Here is a 26,097-nt window from a genome sequence, read left to right as displayed (position 1 = left end):
AAGAAAAAGAATACAAACAAACGGGCCCTTAGTGTTCCGCTTGTTACCCTTAGTGTTCCGCTTGTTATAATGTAACATCCCGGGTCCCACTTGTGTGATATTGTCCGCTTTGGACACTGAGTCCTCACGGTTTTAAAACGCGTCACACAATTAAAGGAACCCAAGCCTTATATACAAGGCCCATGACCCCTCCCTAAGCAATGTGGGACAAGAGGGAGAGGAATCCCTTCCCTTTCCCTTGCGCGCGTCCGAGGACCGGAGGCGCGGACGCACCGCCATCCCTCCTCCCCGCGCACCGCCGCTTGGGTCGTCACATATAATTTCTGATCGTGGACTCCGCCGAGGCGATTACGGTTCCTTGGTTTGGTGGCGCGGTCTTCGCTTGGAACACGAGGGTCGTTTCTCGGATCTCCAGATAATACCAAAGAAGAGCTGCGATTTTGGAACTCGGACACAACTCGATCTGCTTCAAAGCCCACTCTAAACGAGCACAATGTGCGGGCGAGACAGAGCAGCCCCGTTCGTCCTCTCAAAGCCCCCCGATGGCCACGCGCCGCCGCTCGATTGCTACGTCCCCATGCAGCCCCAACCACATCACCTCAACCCCTCTTCGTCTCTCTGTATCAAGGGGCTTAGGCGGCGACTCGCGAGCCCAGATCTTGGGCATCGAACCCAGATCGAGGGGTGGGTAGCCTTCGGAGATGGTCGCCAGAGGGAAAGCGATCCCACTGTGACCGCGAAGTAGGGGAATAGGCGTCATCGAGAGTCGTAAGGACTGCTTAAGGAAGGACCGAAAAACCGAAAGCTGAGAACTAAAAACCGATTTGGTTTTTAGTTCGGTTCGGTTCAAAAGATTCTTCTAACGGTTTGGTTCGGTTCGGTTTTTTTGACTTGCGGACTTTTGAGAGAGAGAGAGAGAGATCATATTACGTCAAGTTAGAGTCTTACGTTTTTTGCACGATCTTTGCTTTCTAAAAGCAAAATTTGATTCTCTCAATCTTTTAGTGGAGATGCGTTGCACGGTCTTACTTTCTAAAAGCAAAAGTCGATTGTCTTCTTTGAGTGGATATGTCTTGCCCGATCTTGATGGTCTTGCTTTCTTAAAGCGAAATTCGATTCTCTTGCATGATCTTCCTTATTTAAATCAAAAGTCATTCTCTATTTTGAGTGGAAAGACCATGACATGAAATTTGTTTTGCAAGACGTAATCAAAATTAACTACGACTTAGAATTTTGAGAACAATCAAACCCACTTATTTTGAGTGAGCGCATGATTCATATGGATGCCAAATCTTTCCTATATTATTACTCGAACTGTAATAGTGTTATTCCTTGTTAATATGCAATGTATATATGCTAATTATCATTAGTCAGGTAAAATTCAAAGTCATGAACTATCGGGAGCACGTAGACGAATGATTCGCAACTTGAATTTAAACTATATAATGAATTTGAAGCTGGACATCTATATCTGAAGTATCAAAATTATGTCAGACTCCATCATGACATGGCACCAGTTGCAGAGGATTCTGTAGCTAGCGAACTCATGTTAACATATGCCTCCGCGGTAGCTCTTTATGCATGGGGGGCCAAAATCTCGTGGAAGGATCAAAAATACAATCCAACCGGCTCAAGTTATTTCAAGATCAACACAATACTGAGATAGATTCAATCGATTTGAAAAGATGTAGAATTCTTATTGTCTCCGTAATACTTTGGTAAAATCTACATGTCGATAGCAAGTGCAAGGCCGAATTATGTAAGTATAATATTCTTAATCCATTCTTATTCAATTTTTACTCTTTTTTTTTTTTAATTATAGCTCTAATTTTTGACTGGGAAAAGACGTCGATGAACGAAGACGATTTCGGGTTCAACACCAGATACCGAGGGCGAGGCGTCATAGCCTTCGTAGGATGTTCAGGAAGAATCGATCATAGGTTGATTCTTTTGGCTGATAATCGAGGAGGTTGGACCGCCATTTGTATGCTGATTTGATTTTGGGTAGATCATTAAGGAGGTTGGACCCCTTTATGCGTTAATATGATCTTGGCTTTCTTCCTATTTTTATCATTGAGGAAGTTGGATCACTATGTGATGTATTGCTACATTATGGATGTAATGTTTGAATTAAAAATATCTAGATTTGCAAATGGAACCTAGAATATAAAATCAAAATTTGCAAGGGACTTTTAGTAAGCAAGTCCACAATCTTTTAGCCACAAAAAAATGACATGAAAAATCATACTATTAGCAACGTAATTATCATGGCGAAAAGCTACAAATATATTCACATATGGACTTCTAGCTACGTAATGTTTTATCATCGCAAATTTTTAGCTAAGAAAATTTCATTGGTAAAGCTGACTTAATTATTGCTGAATTTGAGGCATTGGCCACGAACTTTTTCGTGCCCCAATATCATTAGCCATGACATTTCGCATCGCAAAGCGACAATAGCCAACGAAATTTTCATTGCAAGCGGTTTGGCCCTTTAGCCACGGAACACAATTCGTCGCCATTGAGCGTCAATCATTTACAGTTTTGTCACGAAATATTTTCTTTACGAAAAATACATCTCTTGCGATGAAAGTACTAGAATTCGTTGCCAATGTCTATTGCCCCCGGGCGTTGGCCCTTGAGACACGCCTGACGTCGCTCCTGTGAAGATCAAAGTTTGAGTTTCGCTTGTGAATTCGGCCGGTGGAGGGTTTGTCTTAAACCGTGGCTATCTCTGCGTATTGTGAGCTTAGAGCTGTTTAAGGCGGCTAATCGTGTGAAAAGTTTTCATTGCTCAGAGTTCCATATTTTAAATCTGCGTATTGTGAAGATATTGATCGTCCAACTCAAAATGAATAGCTGAGGCTCTTGGAGAGTTAATAAGGGTCACTCTTTGGCAAACATAGCGGATGATTGACCCACACGAACATTATTAACTGAAAAATTAGAAGTATTTTCCGCGCTCCTGCGATTGACAAGAAAGCTATTCATATGTCTACCGGCTACATGTATGATTTTTTCATGGTGATTTACACTTTCTAGAGCCATTAAGCATAGTCGACGGAGAATTATCAAAAAAGTCCTAAATCTATTGTAATTGTGCCAATTCAGTCCTAAACTTTTTTTGGCTAATTTAGTCCTAAACCTTTTACAATTGTGCTAATTAAGTCCATCCGGCCAAAATTGGCCGGCCGGCGTTGACGTGGACGTCGGTTGTCCGGTGAATGCTGACGTGGAATTTTTTAATTATTTTTTTCGAATTTTTAATTCTTTTCTTTTTCATCATCTTCTTCGCCTCGGCCGGCGCCGGCGGCGAGGCGAGGGCCGGCGAGGTCAGCCTCGCCAGATCCGGCGAGGGTGAGGCCCCGCTAGATCCGGTAGGGCCTTGCCCGCCGTCCACAATGCGGCGCCGATCGGAAGCCGCGAGCTCGCTCGCACTCCGGAGGCGCAATCGCAAGGCACGGATTGAGGCGGAGAGAGAGAACGGTTCCGAGTGAGCGGCGAGGCGACCTCCTAAACCACCGAATCTTCGGTGACTATCCTCTCTCTCTCTCTCGTTTGAAGTGATGACCGAGCGGCGGCGACGTGAGCGGACGGCGACGGGTCACGCGGGCGCGGTGCAAAGCGCGGAGTACGCTCGGCCAATCGTGACCGAGACGTGGCGGCGATAGGGTTTCGGGGAAGACAACGGCGACGACGCGTTGGGCGGCAGCTTGTCACCTGTTCGTAGCGAGGGTACGGCACGGCGGCGTTGCTGGTCGGCGAGATGGCGTCGGCCCTTTGCGACAGCCGGGACTGCAAGCAGGATTTGTCTCCGGACAGTCGGGGCTACGCCTGAGCAGATGTTTGGCGGGCGCAACGACGCAGCGGAGATCCGGTGCAGCGACGGCGTCGGGGTTCGAAAGGCGTCGACGGCGCCTCCTTCCTGCTCGGATCCGGCCCCCTTCTCTCGGTTTCTCTTCCTCTCTCCGGCCCCTCTTCGCAGATCCGGAACTCCCTTGCCCGAGAACTCCTCTCCTCCGACCAGATCTCGAGATCTCCCGGCGGGGCCTCGCCCTCCCGGTGGCGGCGAGGGTTGGCCGCCGAGGCCGACCTCGCCGGGCCCGGGGCCTCGCCCTCGCTGCCTCGCCGGCCTCGCCTGCCCTCGCCTCCGGCCGGCCGGGAGGCGAAGAAGACGATGGAAAAAAAAAGAATTCAAAAAATTCGAAAAAACTAAAAATTCGAAAAAATTAAAAAATTACACATTAGCATTCACTTAGGACGACCGACGTCCACGTCATCGCCCCGGCCAATTTTGGCCGGATGGACTTAATTAGCACAATTGTAAAAGGTTTAGGACTAAATTGGCCAAAAAAAAAAGTTTAGGACTGAATTGGCACAATTGCAATAGGTTTAAGACTTTTTTGGTAATTCTCCCCATAGTGATGGATGATGAAAATAGTTAAATATTTGGCTTAATTGCGATAGATTTTGTCTTTGAATCACATCACCCCTCTATCAAACTAAACTTTGGAAATTAATGTTTTCAAAGTTGGGATACCTCATCAGATTATCAACAATCGCACAATGAGGGGAGACGGGGCCATGTTTGGCTTGTATCAACTGAAAATAATTAGAGTCATGCATCGGATATTCTAGAATGTGATCAATAGATTAATATATCAAGTGATGCATGATGGATGTTGAGTGAGTATTTAGAAAGAGAGTCATGTTGACGATCAAAACTTGCTGAAAATTAATTTGCTCAATTAAATGAATCTTTTCCTAGTCTACGTATCAATTCAACTGCCTTTGAAGCAAATTTCTTACTCGTCTCCGCCACTCTCCCGACCCAATGGTGAATTTGTCTTCGTGCGGGCGATACATGCATCAAGCACTTAAATTGAAACATGGGACTCGTGCCTCATGATCCCTCTAAAGATGATTTTTGTCGTAGAGGATTTACAAAATCAAGCAGAGGTTGGATGGGTATGAAAAACATTACAAAGCTTGTTGGGAAGCACAAGGTTTTTAAGCTGGCATTGATTTCTTGGAGACATTTAGCCCAGCCATCAACCCAACGACTATTAAAACGTTTCTACCTGTTACTATCTCTTCCTCGTTCTAAGTTGTTTTTCAAGACGATCAAATGGTCAGCTCAAGCTTCCGACCCAAATTATCACGCTCTGCACATGTCGGTCCTCATCGTCATGTTTGAGGTCCTTCAAGCCATCTTCTTCCTCTCAATTTTGGTCTAGAGTTTAGGAGGCCCCGCTACCTCTAGCACAGAAAGGAGGAAAAAGCCCTCCTCATAGAGTGCTAAACAACCCTAGGGTTCAATGCCGGTGAGTTTTCTAACTCTCTCACTATCAACGACGTAGCTAACATTTAATACAAGTATCAAATTCCTTGAATTTCACCACACATTTCCTTAGCTTCAGGTAATAACATTTTGCACCCAGCCTTAAATTTTCCATTCCCCAACATATTGACGGCGTACCATGCGCCCTGGATCTCCGTCGGGTCAGCTTATTCCCAATGCTACTAGATAAATTATAGGTTCCAACATTCTTGCTCTCCTCCGACCAAGACAAGCTTATTCTCGAGGGGTTTTCTTGAACCTTTATAAAGCCAGACCCACTAGAGTATACTGCGTAGGTGAGACTACAAATCAGCAACAAGACGCTCCATTCAAATCTCGTCACGTGTATCATAGGGTCCCACCTAAAAGATATTTTGAAATTCCCTTTCTCTCCTCTCCCTCACTCTCTTCCCTCTCAATCCCAGCCTTCTCTCTATTCCTCGGACGAACTGCGCCTCCGCCTCCGCCGTCGCCTCCGGAAGCTCCACCGGCGGCTCCAGTTCGTCGTCTGCGTCCGACGAGCTCAGGTTAGGGTTTTTCCCTCTTTCGCGATTATATCCTCGAGTGTTACTTTTGTGGGGAACTGGTGGAATGGGTGGCTCTTTGGAAGAAATTCGTGGTCTGGGAGATTCTCTCTTTCCTGGCCAGACGTTAAGGTCATAGAAGATGCATCGACTTGATAAATTCGTTATTCCTGGTTTGGTGGATTTTTTGTTTTTCTGTCAGCTTTCTGGTACTCCCAAATTTCCATATTTTAACTTGTAGTGCATGTGAGTATGAGTCTTTGAGTTATTTCTGCTGTAAGAGTATGCTTTTTCATCCCACTCGCTTTAGCGCATTCCCCTTTGAGATATATAATGTAACGTCGATGCGTTTGAATCGATTATGGAAATTCAAAACAGAGAATTGACAGAGGAGGATGCTGGCTTTATTGGAGTCAAATTCAGAGTCTGTTGCACGTGCATCTGAAATGGGAACCTTTTAATGAGTTTAAAAGGGAACTGAAGTCAGTGTAGACAACTGAATGTCCAATGCTGAATCTTGCTAAACAGATACTGGCAGCATGAGCTCAATTACATAACTATTGAGTACTTAGGATTTTGAAGCTTGAAGTTACCCAAGTAACAATCTCATTCCGAGAAAAACAAGTATTGCTTGGTGAGCATTACATTTTTAATTTAAAAATTTCTTATATATAGGAATTTTGGCTTGCCGAGTACGAGTTCTGTAATCGACCAAGGGCATTTTTTCCCTCTATGAAGATTGTTACTAATGCCTGCTATTCGAGCTGGCTTATTAACCCTCTGGATTGGAATTGGGTCTGCGAAATAGAAATTCTTGCTTGAATTAGCAGGGGCCTTAGCAACTTTTTAACCTTCTAGATTGAATTTGGGTAGAAATAGAAGTGGTTGCTTGCTCTAGCTGGGGCTTATACTTTTACGCAGTCGGCCTACTAAATAGATCACATAGTAGCTGGGGCCTTGGCAACTTTTTAACCCTCAGGACTGAAATTCTTACTCACCTTGCTTGTGTCAGAGTTTGTATCTGCTAACTTGACACATACGGGACAAAGCCATTTGCGAGAGATGCATTTTGATTAAGAGGAGTTCTAGAGATATGTCACTTTAGGAAATAAAACATTACATATGTCCGCAGATGTCAAATTGGATTTTCAATTTCAAAAAAGATGTAGCGAAAAAATCTAAAAAGCAAATTGAAAGTTCTGTTTTAGAAATAATTTCGTCACTGGATTTCAGCATCTAGAAAGAAGAGGAAAATTGTGATAACGGTGAGGAAGCCATTGGGTTATCTTTTTATGTTTTGACTAGGCTTGGATGGATTATATGTTCCCCGATTGACTGCACATTGTTTTGAGCCCCTACTTTGTATGGTTGGAGATATAATACTTCGTTCAGATATTCTCTCGTCGTTGTCATCCTCCTATCTGTCCATGCTACATTCTAATCTATAAAAGGCTCAATCCCAAAGAATTTTGGGCAAATTGATGCATGTTGTGAATATTTATGATGCGATGACACAAAATAATTTTTGAGGAGTAAATTAGTTGAAGATACTAATTAGTAGAAATTTGTAGTTCTTCCCCTTGTCCTTATACGTAAATAAGCTTTCAGTTCAGTCACGATATTCTCCACCGTCGGAGAATGAAAGTGATAGAAACCGAAGGTGGAGGCAGTGACAAAAACGAACGATAATGAAGTCGTCAAGGGAGGCATTTGGCTAATATTGGCACCAGTTTAAGTCAGATTTAGAAACTTCAACTGAATAAAGTAAATTCAAGACAAATTGAGACCGGAACCGCAGAGCTATTGGCGAGACTCAGAAAGCATTTCGCCATGGAAGGAACTGGAAGAGTTACGTTTGAAGGCAGAAGAAGCCGATGCGAGGTGGCGGAGATGGCAGAATACTAGAATCGGCCACGAATAACCTCCGGTGAAACTCGAACCGCGGAGATGGAGCTTCGGGCGGGAAAACGGAAGAGAGAGAAAGAGAGAGGATAAACCGAAGATGTGGCTGGGCTTGGTTCTTTTTCGCGGGCTTTGGGCTGATGGGCCTTTTGGGCTCAGCTTAAACTCGTGACTCAGCGTGATATTACTCGTTGAGAATTTCCTGCTTGGCTGCACATTGTTTTTTTTTTTTTTTTTTTTTTGGGGTCGATCCTGCACATTGTTTTTGTGCTATTACTTTGTATGCTTATGATGCAAATTACTTTATTCAGGTCTAATTCTATCGGGCTTGCGATCCACATATCATACAACATTCTAAATCTATAAAGACACCATTCCAAAGGAGTCTGGGTAAATTGATGCCTATTGCAAAAGTATACGGTGTAATGACATAAAATAAATTTTAAGGAGCCAATCAATTGGAAAGACTAATTTTCAATAGACAATCTATACTTCCTCCTCACCTTTTTTTTTTTCCAGATAAGAGAATTTTTTATCATATTAGAGAAAATGCGAGGAAGTTGGCATATTTTTCATCTTGGTGCTAGATGAGAATTTCTTGCTTCAATTAATAACCAACTCCAAAATTATTCAGTCACAAAAATAAAATATAAAATATGTATTTAAAAAGAAAGTAAAAGCCCCAGATTTTTCTTTAATTCCCTGGCTTTTGCTAATTGCCATCATTATCAACCAACACAATTGGAATAATGACGTCATTTGTATCGAAGACTCTTCAACAAGAAGAACAACATAAGGCGCAAGATGAACATAAGAAAATTTAAAAAATCCGAAAAAGGAACAATTAATTAAAATTATCTTTCATACATAATAAAGAGCTATGAGAGTGATCAGACAAACAAAGTTATATGTAATGGTAATAGAAAAGGGATGGAGGGTATGCATTGGTTGAACCCAAAATTTCTAGTTACACCAAAGGAGCCCAAATCAATATGGCGTCAAACTTTCGACCCAAAAAAAAAAAAAATTAAAAATTGGTGTCAAACTAATCAATCAAAAGAAAATCTAAGTAATAAATAAAATGAAAATCATTTTGGTGATCCCAACAATGTAAATCAAGAAAACACCACTATATTTCAAATTAGAGGGACTACTATTTTTCCCCCTCAAATAGTTCGTCTTACAATCTTGTGCCAAACTTTCTGAATAAATCATAAAACCGATTGCCAGCTGCTAGAGTTTCTTGGTTGTGCATTTTTTGAAATATGTGGTGGATGAGGGACCGCAATAGAACAACACCGTCATGCCTTTTTTCCCATGTAGATATTCCTCCGTACTATTTTCGTACTCAACTTTTTAAATTAAAAAAAATTTTCTTTTTTTATTTGATTTTCTGATTGACTAAAAGTAATTTCCTTTGACCAGCTTTTTTTATCAGACTAAATAACGAAAAATGAAAATAACATTTTTCTTTATCAAAACGTTTCTCTCAAAACAAACAGAATACTAGAAGAAGACCTTTTCAAAGATCAATCATAAAATAATGCATGGTGACATCCCTCCGGATATTCATTATATTGCAGATCTTCATCTTATAACCAAAACTTTTTTAAGAATTCATTCTCGTTGAAATATAGACTCTATCGAAATAACTCATAACCAATGTCAAGGATCCTAATAAAATACCGAGCCAAAAATGTCAAGTCTCTAAAAGAGAAGAATCAAGCTCCATACACGGAGAAAAGATTTTCTGTAACAATCAAGATAATCAAGCTCCACACACGGAGAAATGATTTTCTGTAACAATTAAGCCTCTTCAAGAACCTCTTCATCTTCAGATGTCAGATATTTTCAGACCTGAAAGTAATTGTTCGCATGTTATGTCCAGTAGACCGTGAGTGTTCTATTCTCGAAAGACAACTAAAAAATTAAATGGTGGGCAAATTTTGCCCCTCAATTCGCAAATGAAGAAGCGGTTATGGTTCGCTGTAGATCCTACTCGGTCAAAGCCACAGACTACCAGGACAACCTCAAATTTTCCTCCACAAATGTCAACATCAAGCTCAATTCGCAGCAGCTCCAGATCAAAAGTCTCTGCTAAAAGTAGTTTTTGAGACAGTGTCTCAAGCAGGGTCTGACGATGAAGAAGTAGAAAAACAGTTTCGCTCCTCAACATGGAAATGATTGTCATGGCAAAAACCTCATATAGCAGGCAATAACTTTATAATGTAACAGAAGTGTCCAATAATAGAATTCATGTAGCAGTATTCCTCAATATTGTATATCATGGAAGCCATAGTAGCACATTTCCTTTTTGGATCAAATTCCCTTCATTTGCCTGAATTCAAGGTATATCTTCAACATGTGAGCTCATGAGATTGAAACCAATTGCAATGGAAATGCGTGTATGTTGTCACGTGTGAATGGTTCTGGACCTTCAGCACCTCGATGGGGGTAAATGTGGTGGGGCTTGCCCCCTTCAAGGAGTTAATCATGAGTGATGCTAAGTGACGATCTTCTTGGAATCAGAATATCTCATAGCAGACGCAAGTCCTCAAAGAAACATCCTCCTTCCCGTTCCCCGTCCTGCACAGGAAATATAATATGTAGGACCGCTAAAAATGTTGTCAAGAGATGGAGTGGAGTGGGTATTTGAATAAAATGAAAATGAAATTCAATCTTTGACCAGACAACCAGTTTACTAACATGTTTTGACCTGTAGGCTCATTCAGAATTTAGCTGTCACATTTGCTTACTCAAACCTCTGCTATCAGTTCCGTTTGTCCATCTGCACCGTAGCAATTGGGAGAAAGAAAGCTTCTCATTTTCAATGATGACCTGAACATGTTAAAAGGATATTATCTAACAAATCCAGGTATTTATATGGAATTTCATTATAGTATTTTTGGTTACGCAAGGCTTACATTATAATTAGTCAACGCAATTCTGTAGTTAGAGTTGAATATAAAGTTTTGTTGACCGTGATAATATTTTCATAATTAATTCTCCTGAACACTGCAAAGAATGAAAATAGGGAAAATATATTCATATAAAAATAGATTGTCCTACAAAATAATTTATTTTGCTAAAAAGATTTTTTTGCAAATGATTAAATCATTTTACTATGTATGGGAAAGCTGACTTCCACGGCGACAAAGTGTCAAACTTCTAGGGGCACAACAAATGAACCTATTGCTAGAACAAAATGTGCAAGAAAGCATAAATTATACCAGGAATACAATCCCAACCCAGTTCTTAAGCTATTGCAAATGATACTGCACACTTAATTTCAAAACTTCAATTCATCCTTCCACAAGTCCTTATCAAGTATGTATGACAAACGCGGGCTAGGGTCATAGTGAGTCTATCCTATACATTAGCACCAATCCTCTCTTCATCTTTTTTGGCTTTCTCTATGTAGCTAAGCCTCATTTTCAGTTTTGTAAGGTAATGGGAACCCAATGAACCACTCTCAGTTGATGCTAATAACTAGATTCACCTGATATAACAAAAACTGGAGTACCTTCCTATAGTCCTGAAAATTCCCATGGATAGGTGCCACCTTGCCTTGTGGAATCACCCAGACCTCATCTGACTTTCCAGCTATTAGATGCTTATCGTGACTAAGCTGCTCAAGGTGAAAGGAGGGCTATTAGCTGTGAAAATGATCCATGGTTGGTCAAATTGAAGTATTTTGACAACAAAATCAATCTCACCATCTCAATTGCTCCTTAGAACAAGACCAGACCTTGAATGAGCACCTCAGCCACATCCAAATCCTCCAGTTGTGGATAGGCAAAACAGCAGAGTCGCACTCACCCATCCTTGGACAAGAAACTAACAATTTACAAAGATAATTCTTCAGTAGTCACTACTCATTAAAGCAGAGCTTAAAGACCACATTTATAAACAGAGCCCAATACTAACTACAGGCACATACATCAGAACTCTTTGGTATTACAGATTACTCCAATACGAAAAAACTGATCAGGCTAACTATTCTATTCCAAATATTTTCCAAGTTGAAATGATTAGATTGGTTTCCGTTCCATTATAAGTTAGATATATGATGACAGAACAGAGGCTCTCTATAGTTGTTATCACTAATTGATTCTCTTGTATTTTCAATGTAACATCAGATTCCAATAAGTTCAATTAGTGCAAGAACAACAACAGGCTAAATGAAAAGTATTTGGAGTCATAAGGTGGACAAAAAGAGCAGACTTACCAGATGATTGGATGGCTCATCAAGCAAAACTATGTGAGGCTTTTTCAAAGTTATCTTGGCAAATGCAACGTTGCCTTTCTGAGCACCTATTTATATGGTCAAAGCACCATGTTACATATGCAATAACATCCAAAAAGCCTCAGAGTAGTACACAGTGAACTACTTGCAAATTGACTAACCTCTATTAGGGCTTCACAATGTCATAAAACAATTGCTTCAAAAATAATTTACATATGCAACGGTAGCGGAGAGGGAGGCAATGTATCATAAAGGTATACATTGGTTGAAGTGCAAGATGTCCAATTACACCAAAGGAACACAAGTGAGCTCGAAGCTTTTCGATCGAAAATCCCTGCAAGAAGAATGCTACATAAGAAGGCATTTGCAGATAAAACGACATGATGTATAACAAAATCATATTCCGCAATGGAGTAAATGCAAACAGCCAATACTTTAAAGACCTGAATAGATTTGCCCCAGAGGTCACTACTAATAATGCAAACACAAAGGCAGGCAACATATCGTTACAATCTCAACCAAATAAGCACGAGTATATAGGCTAAAAATTTCTAGCAAGCTGTAAACACAAACAGAATGGTGATCTATGGAATATCAATGCTATCATGATGGAGTTGTATTAAAAGCTTGGAGCAATAAGCTGCCCCAGAAATGTGTCCCAAATAGATTGCTTAATACTACAAAGGATCATCATCAATTAAAAAAAAAAAAGGGTTCTCGATTCTAAAGAAAACCCTTGAAAAAAAAACAATGAATGAGCTAGGACACAAGAAAAAGATGGTGGGAAGAGAACATACAAGAAACGCTGAAAATGCAAAGACATAAGATTGTGGAACGCTATAATTCTTCGTGATAGTGCATCTTTCTTCACAGTTTGTTTAAGCATCAAGTAGAGTTGAAGATATGCCATCAATATAGCAAGAGGCAGCATTGAGTGAATTTCGACCTAAAGTTTATTGTCCAACGAAACAGAGCTGATCCAACCAACAAGAAATCCCGCTCAAATGTCAGTCTTTGACTTTCAGTGGTAGAGCTTGCCTACATCCTAAGAATGGGTTTTGTTGGCCATGATAATATTTTCATAATTAATTCTCCAAAATAGTGCCAAATAGTGAAAATGGGGAAAATATATTGATATAGCTTTCTCACAAAATAGATTTGTCTTACAAAATAATTTACTGTCTAAAATATTCTTTTGCAAATGATTAAATCATTTTAGTGTGCATGAGAAAACTTACTTCGGTGGCAATAGAGTATCAAACTTCCAGGGGCACAACAAATGAACCTATTGCTATAACAAAATGTGCAAAGAATCATAAATTATACCGAGATTACAATCACAACTCAGTTCTTAAGCTATTGCAAATGATACGTATGCTGTCAAAAACTTAGACTCATCGTTCCACAAGCCCTTGTCAAGTATAAATGACAAATGAGGGCTGGTGTAACGGTGAGTCCGTCCTGTATATCAGCAGCAATCCTCTCTTCATCCTTTTTTGCTTTCTCTATGTAGCTAAGCCTCATTTTTTGTTTTGTTTTGTGAGGTAATGTGAACCCACTGAACCACTCTTTAGTCGATGGCAATAACTAGATTCACCTGATTCAATAAAAATAGGAGTACATTCCTATAGTCCTAGAAATTCCCATGGAGAGGTGCCACCTTGCCTTGTGAAACCACCCAGACCTCATCCAAGCTTCTAGCTATTAGATGCTCATCGTGACCAACCTGCAAATCAAGGTGAAAAGAGGGCTATTAGCTGTGAAATGATCCATCATTGGTCAAATTGAAGTATTTTGACAAGAAAATCAATCTCACCATCAGAATTAATCCTTGGAACAAGACCAGACCTTGAATGAGCGCCTCAGCCACATCCAAATCCTACGGGTGTGGATAGGCAAAAAAAAAAAAAAAAAAAACAAAATTGACAAGAAACTAACAATTTACAAAGATAATTCTTTTCACAACAAACAAAAAGGGGTCCACATATTTGTATGTAAAGCCCAATATTGCCTATAGGCATAAAGATCAGTACCATTTGGTATTGTAGATTGCTCTATTTTGAATATTTTCCACATTGGAACAATTAGATTGGTGTCTGTTCCATTATTTGCTAGATGCATGATGACGAGGGCTACCAGCAGCTATGGCCACCATTTGGTTCTACTATATTTTTAATGTAAAAACCAGATTCCGACAAGTTCAATTAGTGCAAGAACAATAACAAGCTAACTGAAAAAGTAATCAAAGTCATAAAATGGAGAAATATGAGTAGAACTTACCAAATGATAGGATGGGTCGTCAAGCAAAACTATGTGAGGTTGCTTGAAAGTTATCTTGGCAAATGCAACTTTGCTTTTCTAACTACCTATTTATGTGGTCAAAGCACCATGTTATATGTGCAATAACATCCAAAAAGCCTTGGAGAAAGTACACAGTGAACCACAATTCAGATTACAAATTATCTAACTTTTAACAGAGCTTCACAATGTCATAAGAACATTGCTTCAACAAAAAATTTATGCATGCAACACTAGCACGAAGAGAGGAGATATACCAGGCAAGATACAAATTGGTTGAATCACAAGATTTCTAGTTACTCCAAAGGAACCCATGTCAGCTCGAACATTTTGTTCTGGAACTCCTTTTGGGAAGAATGCCACATGGTCACCGCTGATGATGGAAACCCGAAGGTAGGCAGCCTATCATAACAATCTCAACCAAACAAGCATAAGTATATTTGCTAAAAATTTCTAGCAAGCTGTGAGCAACAGTTCCTAAACCACAAGAATTCGAGACCCAACCAGAAAGCGATTTATGGAATATCAATGCTGTCACGTGAAAGCTTGGAGCCATGAGCTGCCTCGGAATTTTATCCCAGATTGACTGTTTAATACTACAAAGAATCATCATAAAAAAGGAAGAAGAAGGTTCCTATTCTTAAGAAATCCATAAAATGAAAAAACCGCATCCATTTTCTTCACAATCACATCATAGCTTCCACAAAACTAATCATCCTTTTAGATTTTGAAAAAGATTTGTTCTTATTTAGATCATATTCACCGTAAGGAAGGAAAATTCAGAACATGGCAGTGCGACAAATATATTTAATTGCTTCTTCCTTTATTGATAAATTGCAAAAAAAGAAAAAAAAATGAAGCAAGACAATGACACCAACAGCATTAGCCCTACCTTAGCAGCGTTCGCACGTGATCATTCCAAGAGATTCTGCCAATGCAAGATCACAATGGTATCTGCAAAACAAGCAAAGTGAATGAGCTTAAGGGCCCAAGAAAAAATATGTTGGGAAGAGAACAGACAATAGACGCTGAAAATGCAGAGGACTATGATTGTGGAATGCTACGATTCTTCGTGATGGTGCGATTTCATTCACAAATGGTTTGGGCATCGAGCAGAAATGAGGATATGTCGTCAACATAGCAAGAGGCAGCACTGCGAGCGTTTCATCCTACAGTTCATCGTCCAACGAAACAGCCAATCCAACCCAACGCAATCCCCCACCCAAACATCAGTTCGTATTGAGCATCGAATTGAGAAAGTAGAATGGAAAAGGATGCCTTCAAAACCAAAAATAACTTACTCGAACCCTAAGAAAACTCACTGTAGTGTAGATGCACGAATCAATTCACCAGATGTGAACCTCAGGGATCTCTTGGATGAGGGGCCAATAGTCGCCAGTGAGTTTTGCGCATCGCTCTTTCAGAATCTCGCATCCAAATATGCGCAAGTTTTGGAGGGAGGGAGGGAAGCCATCCTCTGGCAAGTACCTCAACTTGGGGCAATCTCTAATTAAAAACAATCGAAGAGAGGAGAGATGGTTGCAGAGACCGCTCGATAGTCTTTCCGTGTTTCTCAAATCATATATCTGAAGAGAGGTAAGAGAGGAAGGAAAGAGACTCCAAGCATCCTTATCGTCCGAAGGAAACCACTCCTTCTCTCCCTCCCCTCTCATGCCAAACTCAACACACAGACTCTCGAGAGATGTGAGCAGGGGTAAGCCCCACTCTCTCACTGGCGGCTTCAGAGCCACGAGCCCCTTAATTTCAAGGTCTCGCAATTTGGGAGGCAGACCTCCTTTGGGGAAGCATTTGATATTTTGGCAATATAAAATTCTTAGCTTTTGGAGGGAGGTAAGATGATGCCACTTATTTGGTAGGGACTTTATCATCGGACAATCCCAAAGTTCAAGACTCTGCAGGGTGATGGGAAGGGGTGGGAAGTCCTCTATCTCTAATAGCGGACACTGCCATATTTTCAATTCAATGAGATTGTTACAGTTGGCAATGTTACAGTTGGCAATAGACTTTATCTTAGAACAATTTCTAAGATCAAGACTCGAGAGGGTGACGGGAAGGGGAGGGAAGTCCTCTATCTCCAATGCTGGACAATTATAAATATCCAATCGAGTGAGATGGGAGAGCGTGTGAAGGCACTGTGGTAAGCTTCCCATATTTTGACACATGTTAATTATCATTGTTTCAAGCGATTCTACGGCAATCCCTTCCAACGACTCCACTCCCTTGCAATCAAATATATCAAGTGCCTTCAGAGGAGCAAGTCTACCCTTGGCAAATGAAAAGGACATCGAAGAATCATAGTGATGTATCTTAAGAGATTCAAGTTGAGAAATCGAATTATTGCTGCTCGAGTCACCTTGAGGAATGTTTAGAGCCATGATTTTTGGACAATTTTCAATCACCAAATGTTTGAGTGCGTGCATCTTGCTTGGAAGATTTTCTAAACTTGTGCAATCCACCAATTCCATCCTTTCAAGATTACAGGGTAGCTCTATCTCTCCGTCTCCTGCCACAAAAGATATGAATTGAGGACAATTTTTTATTACTAATTCCTCGGAGGCAAGTGAGATTTTGTGTTTCATCTCCATCTTGCCACAAGCATGTTAGCTTGTCACACACTCCTATGTGAAGCTTCTTTAGCTTGCCCAAGCAACGCATAAACCGATGATCAAAGGAAACAAGCTCTCTGAGTTTGTTAATTTTGAGAACTGTCAAAGAAGTTAGCTTGAACAAGCTCTTTAAGACCTCCTTACTACAATCCTCAAGGTATAACTCATCGAGAGATGGAAGACATAACTCACTGGTTGAGTTATTCAATTGTTGGCATGAATGAATTTCAAGCTTTATAAGATGATCAAGTTGACAAGGCAATGTCTCGACCAACGAAGGACAAGTTCCGGACAACAAGATGCTCAAGACAGAGAATGGGACTTCTTTTTTGGGCCCCGGCATAAGGAGACCAATCCTTCCATGCCAACATCTTTAAACTTCAAAGTGATTAAGGATGAAAAAGGACTTTCACCTCCATAAAATTAGAGCCTATTATTCTTACTGCATTTAGACCTTTAAGAGATAATTCTCTCAATGAAGGTAGTTGTCCAAGTGAAGGCAACGATGTGACATTAGGACAGCTCCACAAGCTCAAAGACACTATCTTTGAATATGATGAACCATCTAACCATGATGGGAATATTGCACCGCCATAGTCAAAATAGTGAGATTTTCAAGATTTCAATGGGAGGTTGCAAAGAATCAAGCACCCGTGATTAGTGCTTATCATTCCTAAGATTTCAAAATCTTTATCCCATTGCAAGAATAATTTTCTTAGGCCTTGCTTTCTTGACAAATTAGCATCAACAGCATCTCTAACATCTTCCACCTTTTGTAATTTTGATATGCATAATTCTCCTTGAAGACGTGATAGGGCCTTTAACTCCTTTAACTTTAGCCCTTTCTCTGTTCCTACCATAAACTTGGACAATATAGTAAGATTCTTCAAATTACCGATACCCAGTGGCATCTCTTTTAGACTTTTTGTATCTCTAACATCAAGAAAATGTAAGCTAACCAACTTTGTGATACCGTGAGGCAACTTTGAAAGTTTATGACAATCTCTTAAGATCAAAGCTTGTAATTTGCACAAGTTGCCAATAGTCTCAGGTAGCCTTTCGATATAAGTGTTCGAGAAATTGAGATATCGAAGATGTTTTAATTCATGAACACAATTTGGTACCTCTACGATGTTACAATGACATAATGAAAAAACCCTTAGAAACTTCAAGTTTGTTAGCAATCATGCAGCACCTTGTCGGATATAAAGAGAGAGTTCCCACTAGATCCAATACGCACCAAAATTAAACTTCTTAATACCTTCATATCATGATATGCTCTTAAGCATTTTGATGTAACATACCATGATGAGATGAATGATGCATAACGAGCTCTCCCAAAGATGCATAATCTTCATTAACTACCGGTTGAGACTCCCAGAGCTAAAGCATATCCCACCCTCAATTGACTTTGCTAGATCATTCAAAAGATCATGCATTGAAAACTTAGATGTGTCAACACTTGATTTTGAAGAAATGATCTTGATACTAATTCATTGAAGTAATTCCATCCTAATTCAACTTATTTTTATTTTTTTTTGTCCATCTAAAAATCCCTCCGCTATCCATAAGAGTACTAGCTCATCCCTCTCAATTTCATAATCCTTAGGAAATATTGCACAATAAGAAAAGCATCTCTTCAAATAGGAAGGAAGATGGACATAACTTAATTTCAAAATAGGGAGAACCTCATCATTCTTTACCATTGGAAGATCCCTTATTATGTTATTTAAGGTATCTTCCCATTCACTGGGATTCATTTTATGACGTAGGACACCGCCAAACATCTTCGCTGCCAAAGGTAAACCTTTACATCTTTTAGCTATTTTCTTGCCTATTGTTTCAAATTCTGGGTGGCTCTTAAAATTTGTTGCTTCAAGAGCATGAAAGGCCAATAAGTTTGTACAATCATTGAGGGACAATTCCTTCAAAGGAATTGGCAACGTTTTGTTATGGAACAACAGCATGGTTGCGAGTCGTGATAATAATCTTGCTTCCCTAGCACCCACTACAAATGGCTTTAAAGATCGGTCCATTTTTCGTACTTGTCATTCCAGATATCGTCTAAAACCACAAGAAACTTCTTCCGAAAAGATTGTCCCTCAACTTAACTTGAAGCCCATTTAGATCTTTGCCCTCACATGACAACCTAGTGATTGAGTGGAAAATATTCTTTGTGATGTTGAAAACATCAAAAACATCAGAAACACAAACCCATGCTCTCATCTCGAAACATCTATTCACTTTGACATTATTATACAGCTGTTGAGCCAAGGCCGTCTTTCCAATACCGCCCATCCCAACTATGGGGACTATGCTTAGTGTGGCATTAGAATTTTTGACCTCATTGATCAATAGTTCGAGTATTTGTTCTACATCCTCCTCCCTACCAAAAAATTGAGGCTCTGATAGAGAAGTGGTTATCCTTTTACTGGTGTAGTTGGATTTGTCCACAACATTCTCTCTCAAGTTTAAATGAACCTTTCCAATGACAATCTCTTCCAACCGGTCATTGATCTCTTGTATCTTGGTTTTAGACATGAGTGAGGGTGGTTGGCCAAAAAAGAGAACTTCCATTTCCCCAAACCTTTGCTTGTGCTGGATTCTGCCTCTAACTCAATGTGAGCAGCTTTGATCTCAAACTCATCGAGCAAGTCTTCCATGTCATAGGCCAAGTCCTTAACCTTGTCCAGCCACAGCTTCACTTGATGGTTACCACTAAGTTCCTTGTCCTCTGCATCAGCCAACACTGCATTGATTATGAATAGCTTCTCCTTCCACACCTTAGGCAAGGTAGTGCTGATTCCTTTATGTTGTGCATAACCTAATGCGGAAGAAGCCAACTTGTCGAACAGGACCTGAAAGGATGAAGCCAAAAAGGAACCCAACACGATCCCTCCAATGTCCATAGGTGAATCAGTCACTGTAATGAACAAGAAAGGTGTTATGGTGAAGCAAAGTGAAAATGAACTAATGGAGAGAGAAAACTATGAAGTCCTAGGAACACTGAGATGATGACCTATGAAAAAGATTTAAAAAAAAAAAGACCAAGACTTTCAAGGGATGCACATCAAAGGTTAGACAAATCAAAATAAATACTATTTGTCCACAAGTGCTAGTTACATCAATTACTCTATTTATTCTTCGGATCAAGACTTTTTGGCTATTGGATCTTTACTTTTGGCCATCCAAAACAGAGTCTTAATATGACCAACTTAGAGTGTATGCATATTTTCGCCATAAGTGTTATCACTCACGAGTGTTTTGTTGGCTTTTTTAGCGTTTGTATATTCTTAGTAACCTCATGATTTCAATGTCTTTGTTTTCTGCTTTATTGGTGAATATGAGATTAATGAAGTCTTTTACATGGGAGTTTCTATGCGAAAGATTCATAGCAAGATGGGTGATAATGATTTGTTGAAGTGTGTTGAGGTAGTTGATAATCGGGAATCACCTTGATAGGAGAATCGCGATCCTTTGAACACGATTATCAAGTTCATTAGTGTAATGGGTAGAGTGTGACATCCAGTGGATTATATGTTGTTAATACTGGACTCGTTTACCATTTACAGAGAAAGCAACTTGCTTGATGGATTGGTTGGTGTGCTTATCCCTTTTTTCTTATTTAGCGATGTATGAAGTTGACCAAGTTAATAGGATCAGCAAATAAGCATATTTGTGCAACTTAGTAAAATAAATGCTTTTGAAACATAACATACTGAGGATTCGCCCAATAATGGCATCTTATTTTCTGTTATACATATACATGTTATCAAAGACAATTAACTTTGTCTATCCACTAAGGATAATAGAAACACGTGCTTTAGGCTAAATAAGGAAAAGGATCAAGCACACCGACTAATTCATTAAGCAGCTTGCTTTATTTTACTCTGCAAATAATGAATAGTCAGAAATCACCAAATGACAATGTATAATCTACTGAAAATTATACTCTACCAATCACACCAATGATCAAGAAAATCGAGTTCAAAGGACCATGAATCTCGCTTCAAGCGATTCCCCATCATCAACTACTAACACATCACCTTTCAGCAGATATTGCCGCCCATCTTGCTGCAACTTTTTCTTCTTTTTCTTTTCTTCACAAGTGTTTGTTCTGTAATATTTAGAGATTATCCCCATACATATGTAGTATCCACGATCATATACTTGTTCATATAAAAAAAATCATAAACTCGGGAAGACCAAAACTTCACTGGGTATCATGAACTTTTTTGTCATGAAAGTGAAGTATAACTGATAAAGAGCTTATGGGAAAGAAAATTTAATAAAATCGAAGAAGACTAAGACTTACGGAGATGCAAATTGGATTTGTCGCTTCACTTTTCAAATCCTCCTCTTCCGTTCCCATGTGAATGTCTTTTTTACATTACTAGTAGTTTTCCACGCGTTACATGGATGCCATTTTTTATTTTTTTTTTTTGTGTGTGTGATTGACAATTAGCAGTGATTATTGTTCTCTTGCTCAAATTGACAAAACTATAGTTTTAGTCCAACTTTTGTCATTTTTAATCATATTATGATTAATCATTCATTAATCTCTGTTGTACTTGTCAATTGGAATTATGTCTAGATTTCCATTTATCTTTTCAAATATAAGTCTAATAAATGGAAAAAGAGCAAGAAGAAAAACTAAATAAGAAAAACAGAAAAAAACTGATGAAGAAAAAAAAATGCAGGAATGGGGCGATAATACTCTTCATGACTCGAAGGAGAGTTCCACTTCACATTTTTTTTTTTTTTTTTTTTTTATGAAGATGCAATCTAAATTTATTAATATGCAAGATATGATTTTCCTAAATTTCCCAAGTTATAGCATGTGATTTATCAAAGGAAATGTGCAAAAAAGAGAATTAACAATAATGCACTCCAAAAAGCCTAGATACGCATGATAATGCTTATCCATGAAAATTCTAAGTTTTCTAATATAATTGTCCTGATACGGATATAATGGAATTCTATGCTAATATGTAATGAAAAATCATAAAATAAAGGTCTGAGTTTTGGCTCAAACAATTATGCGTGCAGATGTATCACCTGATTAAAAAACTAAAATTAACAAATCACCATGAATTATGCAATCAAGCTGCAACTTTAACCTGGCCAGCAAGTATATGGCATCAACTTTCCCCAATTTTGTTATTAAACTTGCTGCATCAGTTCAAGGGAAAAAGAGAGCAAGTAGAAAGATGTCTTTTACCTATTCCAAGTAGACTTCCTGGAGCTGACCAGGCGAATGGGATAAGATCCACAACAGCAATCCAGCAAGCACGAGCGCTAGGTTTGGCAGTTCACTGTGTACGCGTGCGTATTCAGCTACGGCAATGCGTGGTCGCCGCTTGCAACGACGAACGATGGTATTGACTGAGCGACGACTAGAGATTGTGGTGATTGGCGACAATCGATGTGTATGCAAGAAGTGAATTGAATGAGAATGGAGTCTGTATGCGAGAGTTTGATGATGATGATGGTGGTGGTGGTTGAAGAACAAGTGAGGCGGTGTGGTTTCAAAGAAAGGAGCAGGAGAATCAAGATGAATTCAGCCGTGTGTGTTTTTCTCTCGGGGGTTCCCATTTTATCTTTGCTTTTCTTTTTTTCTTTTCTTTTCTTTTTTTTTTATTTGGGGAATAAATTCGAAAGAACCTAATCCTATTTGTCGAAATTCTGGTAAATGCTTATAAAATGCTTTAATTCCTATAAACTTCTTCTTTGGGAGGAAAATCTGTTCCAGTTTTCCAAAAGTTTATGAAACCACTTTTGGACAGAAGTTAGGTATCGACAAATTTTAACAATTAAATGATTATTTTTAGCTATTTATACTTATTTTGGTAACTCGAGATTTCTTAATTTTTGGATGTGTGGAGCTGCCAGATGATCCTTTCCAGGCGTGGCTGTAACCGCCTGCTTATTGCTCACGTTTCGCCTCTTTGTAGAGGAATGGTTTTGGAGGTTTTTTTTTTGGTCTGAGAATGGTTTTGGAGGTTCAAACACTAGGATTTGTACCTGACTTCTGCTCCTTTTCAGATTTTCCATTATGTTCCTCTTTTGATTGAACTGAGTAAATTCCTCTTATTTTGCTCCATGAAAGTAATTCAAGGGTGTGTTTTTTTTTTTTTTTTTTGGTAAAGGTAATTCAAGGGTGTGTTTGTTTTGAAAAAACTTAAGATTTGAATAACATTTTCCGAAAAATGACTAGTTATGTCATTCAAAAAAATTGACCAACACAGAGTATTTTTCATTGCCAACATCAATTTTTTTTTTTTTTTTTGGTGAAAATGCCAACATCAATTTATACCTGCATATTTCAGTAAATGATGAAAAATTTTGATTTGTTCATTTTTGTGAGCAATAAATCAATCAGTTGAGAGTAATCATGGAGACTATGCATATGCTAAAACAATTATTGGATCATGTTCACGAATAGTGACCAAAGATGGGTCCCATACATGCTAAAACAAAATGATGGAACTGGGAGGGCCCTGCATTATTAGCCTTTTTTGTCACCATGTCCAATCAAGCATAGCATTAAGGACTTGACCCTCCGAGGATCCCCCCGGGAAAAAAAAAAGAAAATCTCTAAGGCACTCATTTGTATTTCGTCCGCCAATTATTAAAGGCTGAAATGAAAATGTTCACCATTTTCATTTGAAAAAGAAGAGCATTTAAGACTCATATGGTGTAACTGATTGTTATCATAAAATTAGTCCATCGTATTTCAAATACTTTTATTAATCATGTTTTAGATATTGTAGGTTCTAAGAATTAACAAAAGTCGAGAATCTAAATATGCATGAGCGGAACATGTAATGTGTGTGGACATGGAATGACTCGAGGGGTTTAACCAACTAGAGAGAGAGAGCCATTATATTACGTTAAATTGAAGTCTAGCATGTATCGCATGATCTTGCTTTTTTAAAAGCAAAATTCGTTTTCTTTCTTTAGTGTGGAGAATAAGCCAACTAGTATGGAATACTTTCTAAACAATGGATCTAGATTGTCTATAATTTTAGAATTTTGAGGACAATTCAACCTACTTATTATGAGTGAGCTCCAAATTAGTATTATGCCTTTCCTCCAATATTACTTGAAGCGAATTAGTATCATTCGTCGATGTATATACTAATTATAATGATTCCAGAGAATTCACAATTGTGCACCATCAGAAGCCCATACACAAACTATTTGAAATTTGAACTTAGACCGTGTAATGAATTAGAAGCTGTACATCTATTGTCGCAAGAATTCTGTAGCTAGCCATCTCGTGGCAACATATGTCTCCCCGGCAGCTCCTCGTGCATCATGGGGCCAAAATCACATCAAAGGATCGTTGCTTTGTCAAAGTTATTGAAACCTAAATTATTGAGTATATAACCAACAATAGCATCTTATTGTATGTTATGTATCCACAAGTCATCAAAGAAAGTTAGGTTTGTCTGTTTGGTAAGGAAAACAAAATCACATGCTCTGGGTCAAAAGAAATGGTCCCCTATTTTAATCGACATCCGAAAGTCTTGATTTGAAGAAAAAGGATAACAATATAACTCAATGACATAATGTGCGTCAAAACATATGCTCTCCAATCTAACTCAAACTTCTTGGCGTATTAGAAAGACCAAGACTTTGTTGGGACTCATCAACCTTTTTGTGTGAAAAATTAAGCAAAAGGGAAAAAGTGATAGTGGGAAAGAAACTTTAATCAATTCCAGGAAGACCAAGACTTTACAGGACACAAATTGGCTTTATTGCTTCACTTTTTACATCCCTCTTCTTCCATCCTTATGTTAATGTCACTTTTTACATTACTAGTAGAATTTCCACACGTTACATGTCTTCTTAAGATTAACAATACTAGAAATAAGTATAAGAAGGAAGCCAAGAAGGGACTCGAAAAGATCTCTCCAATGATCATGGGTTTACCAATCATTGAGAGAACAACAACGGTTCTAGGTTCCAAGTTCCAGAACATATAGGGTAGGTTCCAGGTTCTAAAAATGAGAAACCTACTCTAACAAAAAAATCATTGAGTCCTAAAACTTTAGACAAAGACAAGGACCAAGGCTTTTTAAAAAAATAATAATAATAAGTGCACGGGAAGTCCGAAAACTTATCATTAAAGTATAATTGAATTATAAAATTTTCAAAAGAAACAATTGAGTCCTAAAACTTGTTACAAAAGTATAATCCAGTCCTAAAACTTTCAAAAAGTGCAATTAATTCCTAAAATATGTCTTGAAAGTGCAATTAAATCTTAAAACTTTCGAAAATTGCAATCAACGAATAACTTAATTGGACTAATTTGACATGTTTTAGGACTTAATTGCATTTTTTGAAAGTTTTAAGACTTAATTGTACTTCATAACAAGCTTTAAGACTTAATTGTGCTTTTTGAAAGTTTTAAAACTTAATTACATTTTCATGATAAGTTTTAGAATTTATAATGCACTTATCCCTTTTTTTGCATCCGTACATTCTTAGTAACCTTATAATTTCAATGTCTTTATTTTATGTGTTATTGGTGAATATGCAATCAATGTAGTAGGCTTTTATGCGGTAGTTAGAGTGCTATAGATTCGCAACCAAACAAGCAACAATGATCTACTGAAGGGTGTTGTGTTAGTGGTTAATGATCGAGAACCGTTTGATAGGAGAATCGTGGTCCTTTGCATGATTTTACTGTTCATAAGTGTGATGCCTAGAGTATATCTAGTACTTTCTTAGTTGGTGATGCCTGAGCCTTTTTCTTGTCTAGCGATGAATGAAGTTGACCACAATTAATAGGACTGACAAATAAGCATCTTTGTACAACTTGCACCGACTGAAATAAATGTTGACAATCCACCTAACAATGGCATCTTACTTTCTATTATAGATCCGCAAGTCATCAAAGACAACTAACTTTGACTGTTCGATAAGAAGAACATAAACACGTGCTTTGGGCCAAACAAGAAAAAGAGTCGAGTACACCAATGAATCCATGAATCAACTTGCTTAATTTTTACTTTGGGAATAGTACATGATTCACAAATCATCAACTAATCCATCAAGCAAGTTGCTTTGGGCTAGCTTTTTTTGTTCAAAGGACCATGATTTTCCTATCAAGTGGTTCACTATCATCAACAACTACTTTAGCACCCTTCA

At 38.8% G+C, this 26,097-nt stretch overlaps 2 protein-coding genes across 16 annotated transcripts; both read right to left on the bottom strand.

Moving 5' to 3' along the window:
• Positions 1 to 9,718: 9,718 nt before the first annotated feature.
• LOC104428421 (putative disease resistance protein At3g14460) lies at positions 9,719 to 19,385 on the bottom strand. 15 transcript variants are annotated; one of them, XM_039306123.1, is made up of 13 exons: positions 19,255 to 19,385; positions 15,613 to 16,721; positions 15,204 to 15,265; positions 14,569 to 14,713; positions 14,294 to 14,379; positions 13,830 to 13,892; positions 13,611 to 13,739; positions 12,175 to 12,347; positions 11,996 to 12,081; positions 11,484 to 11,604; positions 11,291 to 11,395; positions 10,474 to 10,605; positions 9,719 to 10,353 (listed from the first exon to the last, which is right to left on the bottom strand). In XM_039306123.1, the coding sequence occupies exon 2, from the start codon at positions 16,705 to 16,707 to the stop codon at positions 15,658 to 15,660; it is 1,050 nt and encodes a 349-aa protein (XP_039162057.1). In that variant the 5' UTR covers positions 16,708 to 16,721; positions 19,255 to 19,385; the 3' UTR covers positions 9,719 to 10,353; positions 10,474 to 10,605; positions 11,291 to 11,395; positions 11,484 to 11,604; positions 11,996 to 12,081; positions 12,175 to 12,347; positions 13,611 to 13,739; positions 13,830 to 13,892; positions 14,294 to 14,379; positions 14,569 to 14,713; positions 15,204 to 15,265; positions 15,613 to 15,657. The 15 variants fall into 15 exon arrangements, 12 of the variants coding, with proteins under 12 accessions (XP_039162057.1, XP_039162048.1, XP_039162050.1 ...); XR_005548126.1 differs by lacking the exons at positions 15,613 to 16,721; positions 19,255 to 19,385 and adding an exon at positions 15,376 to 15,487 and having other exon boundaries at positions 14,569 to 14,726; XR_005548125.1 differs by lacking the exons at positions 15,613 to 16,721; positions 19,255 to 19,385 and adding an exon at positions 15,376 to 15,484.
• Positions 19,386 to 19,409: 24 nt separating this feature from the next.
• Positions 19,410 to 22,000, bottom strand: LOC120290508 (putative disease resistance protein At3g14460). The gene is made up of 2 exons (XM_039306785.1): positions 20,985 to 22,000; positions 19,410 to 19,861 (listed from the first exon to the last, which is right to left on the bottom strand). The coding sequence occupies exons 1-2, from the start codon at positions 21,079 to 21,081 to the stop codon at positions 19,410 to 19,412; spliced, it is 549 nt and encodes a 182-aa protein (XP_039162719.1). The 5' UTR covers positions 21,082 to 22,000.
• Between the last annotated feature and the right edge of the window lie 4,097 nt (positions 22,001 to 26,097).

Source organism: Eucalyptus grandis, chromosome 2 (genome assembly GCF_016545825.1).
Source record: "Eucalyptus grandis isolate ANBG69807.140 chromosome 2, ASM1654582v1, whole genome shotgun sequence".
NCBI lineage: Eukaryota > Viridiplantae > Streptophyta > Magnoliopsida > Myrtales > Myrtaceae > Eucalyptus > Eucalyptus grandis.
The sequence above is the reverse complement of the archived record's forward strand: the minus strand, read 5'-3'. Positions and strand labels throughout refer to the sequence as shown.

Excerpts from the sequence above, each read along its gene's own strand:
- LOC120290508 (XM_039306785.1), bottom strand. The coding sequence starts at position 21,081 with ATGGGGATAATCTCTAAATATTACAGAACAAACACTTGTGAAGAAAAG. Across the intron at positions 19,862-20,984 it reads GCGGCAATATCTGCTGAAAG|TGACTGATTCACCTATGGAC; the intron begins GTGATGTGTTAG and ends TGTTCATTACAG.
- LOC104428421 (XM_039306114.1), bottom strand. The coding sequence starts at position 16,917 with ATGGAGATGAAACACAAAATCTCACTTGCCTCCGAGGAATTAGTAATA.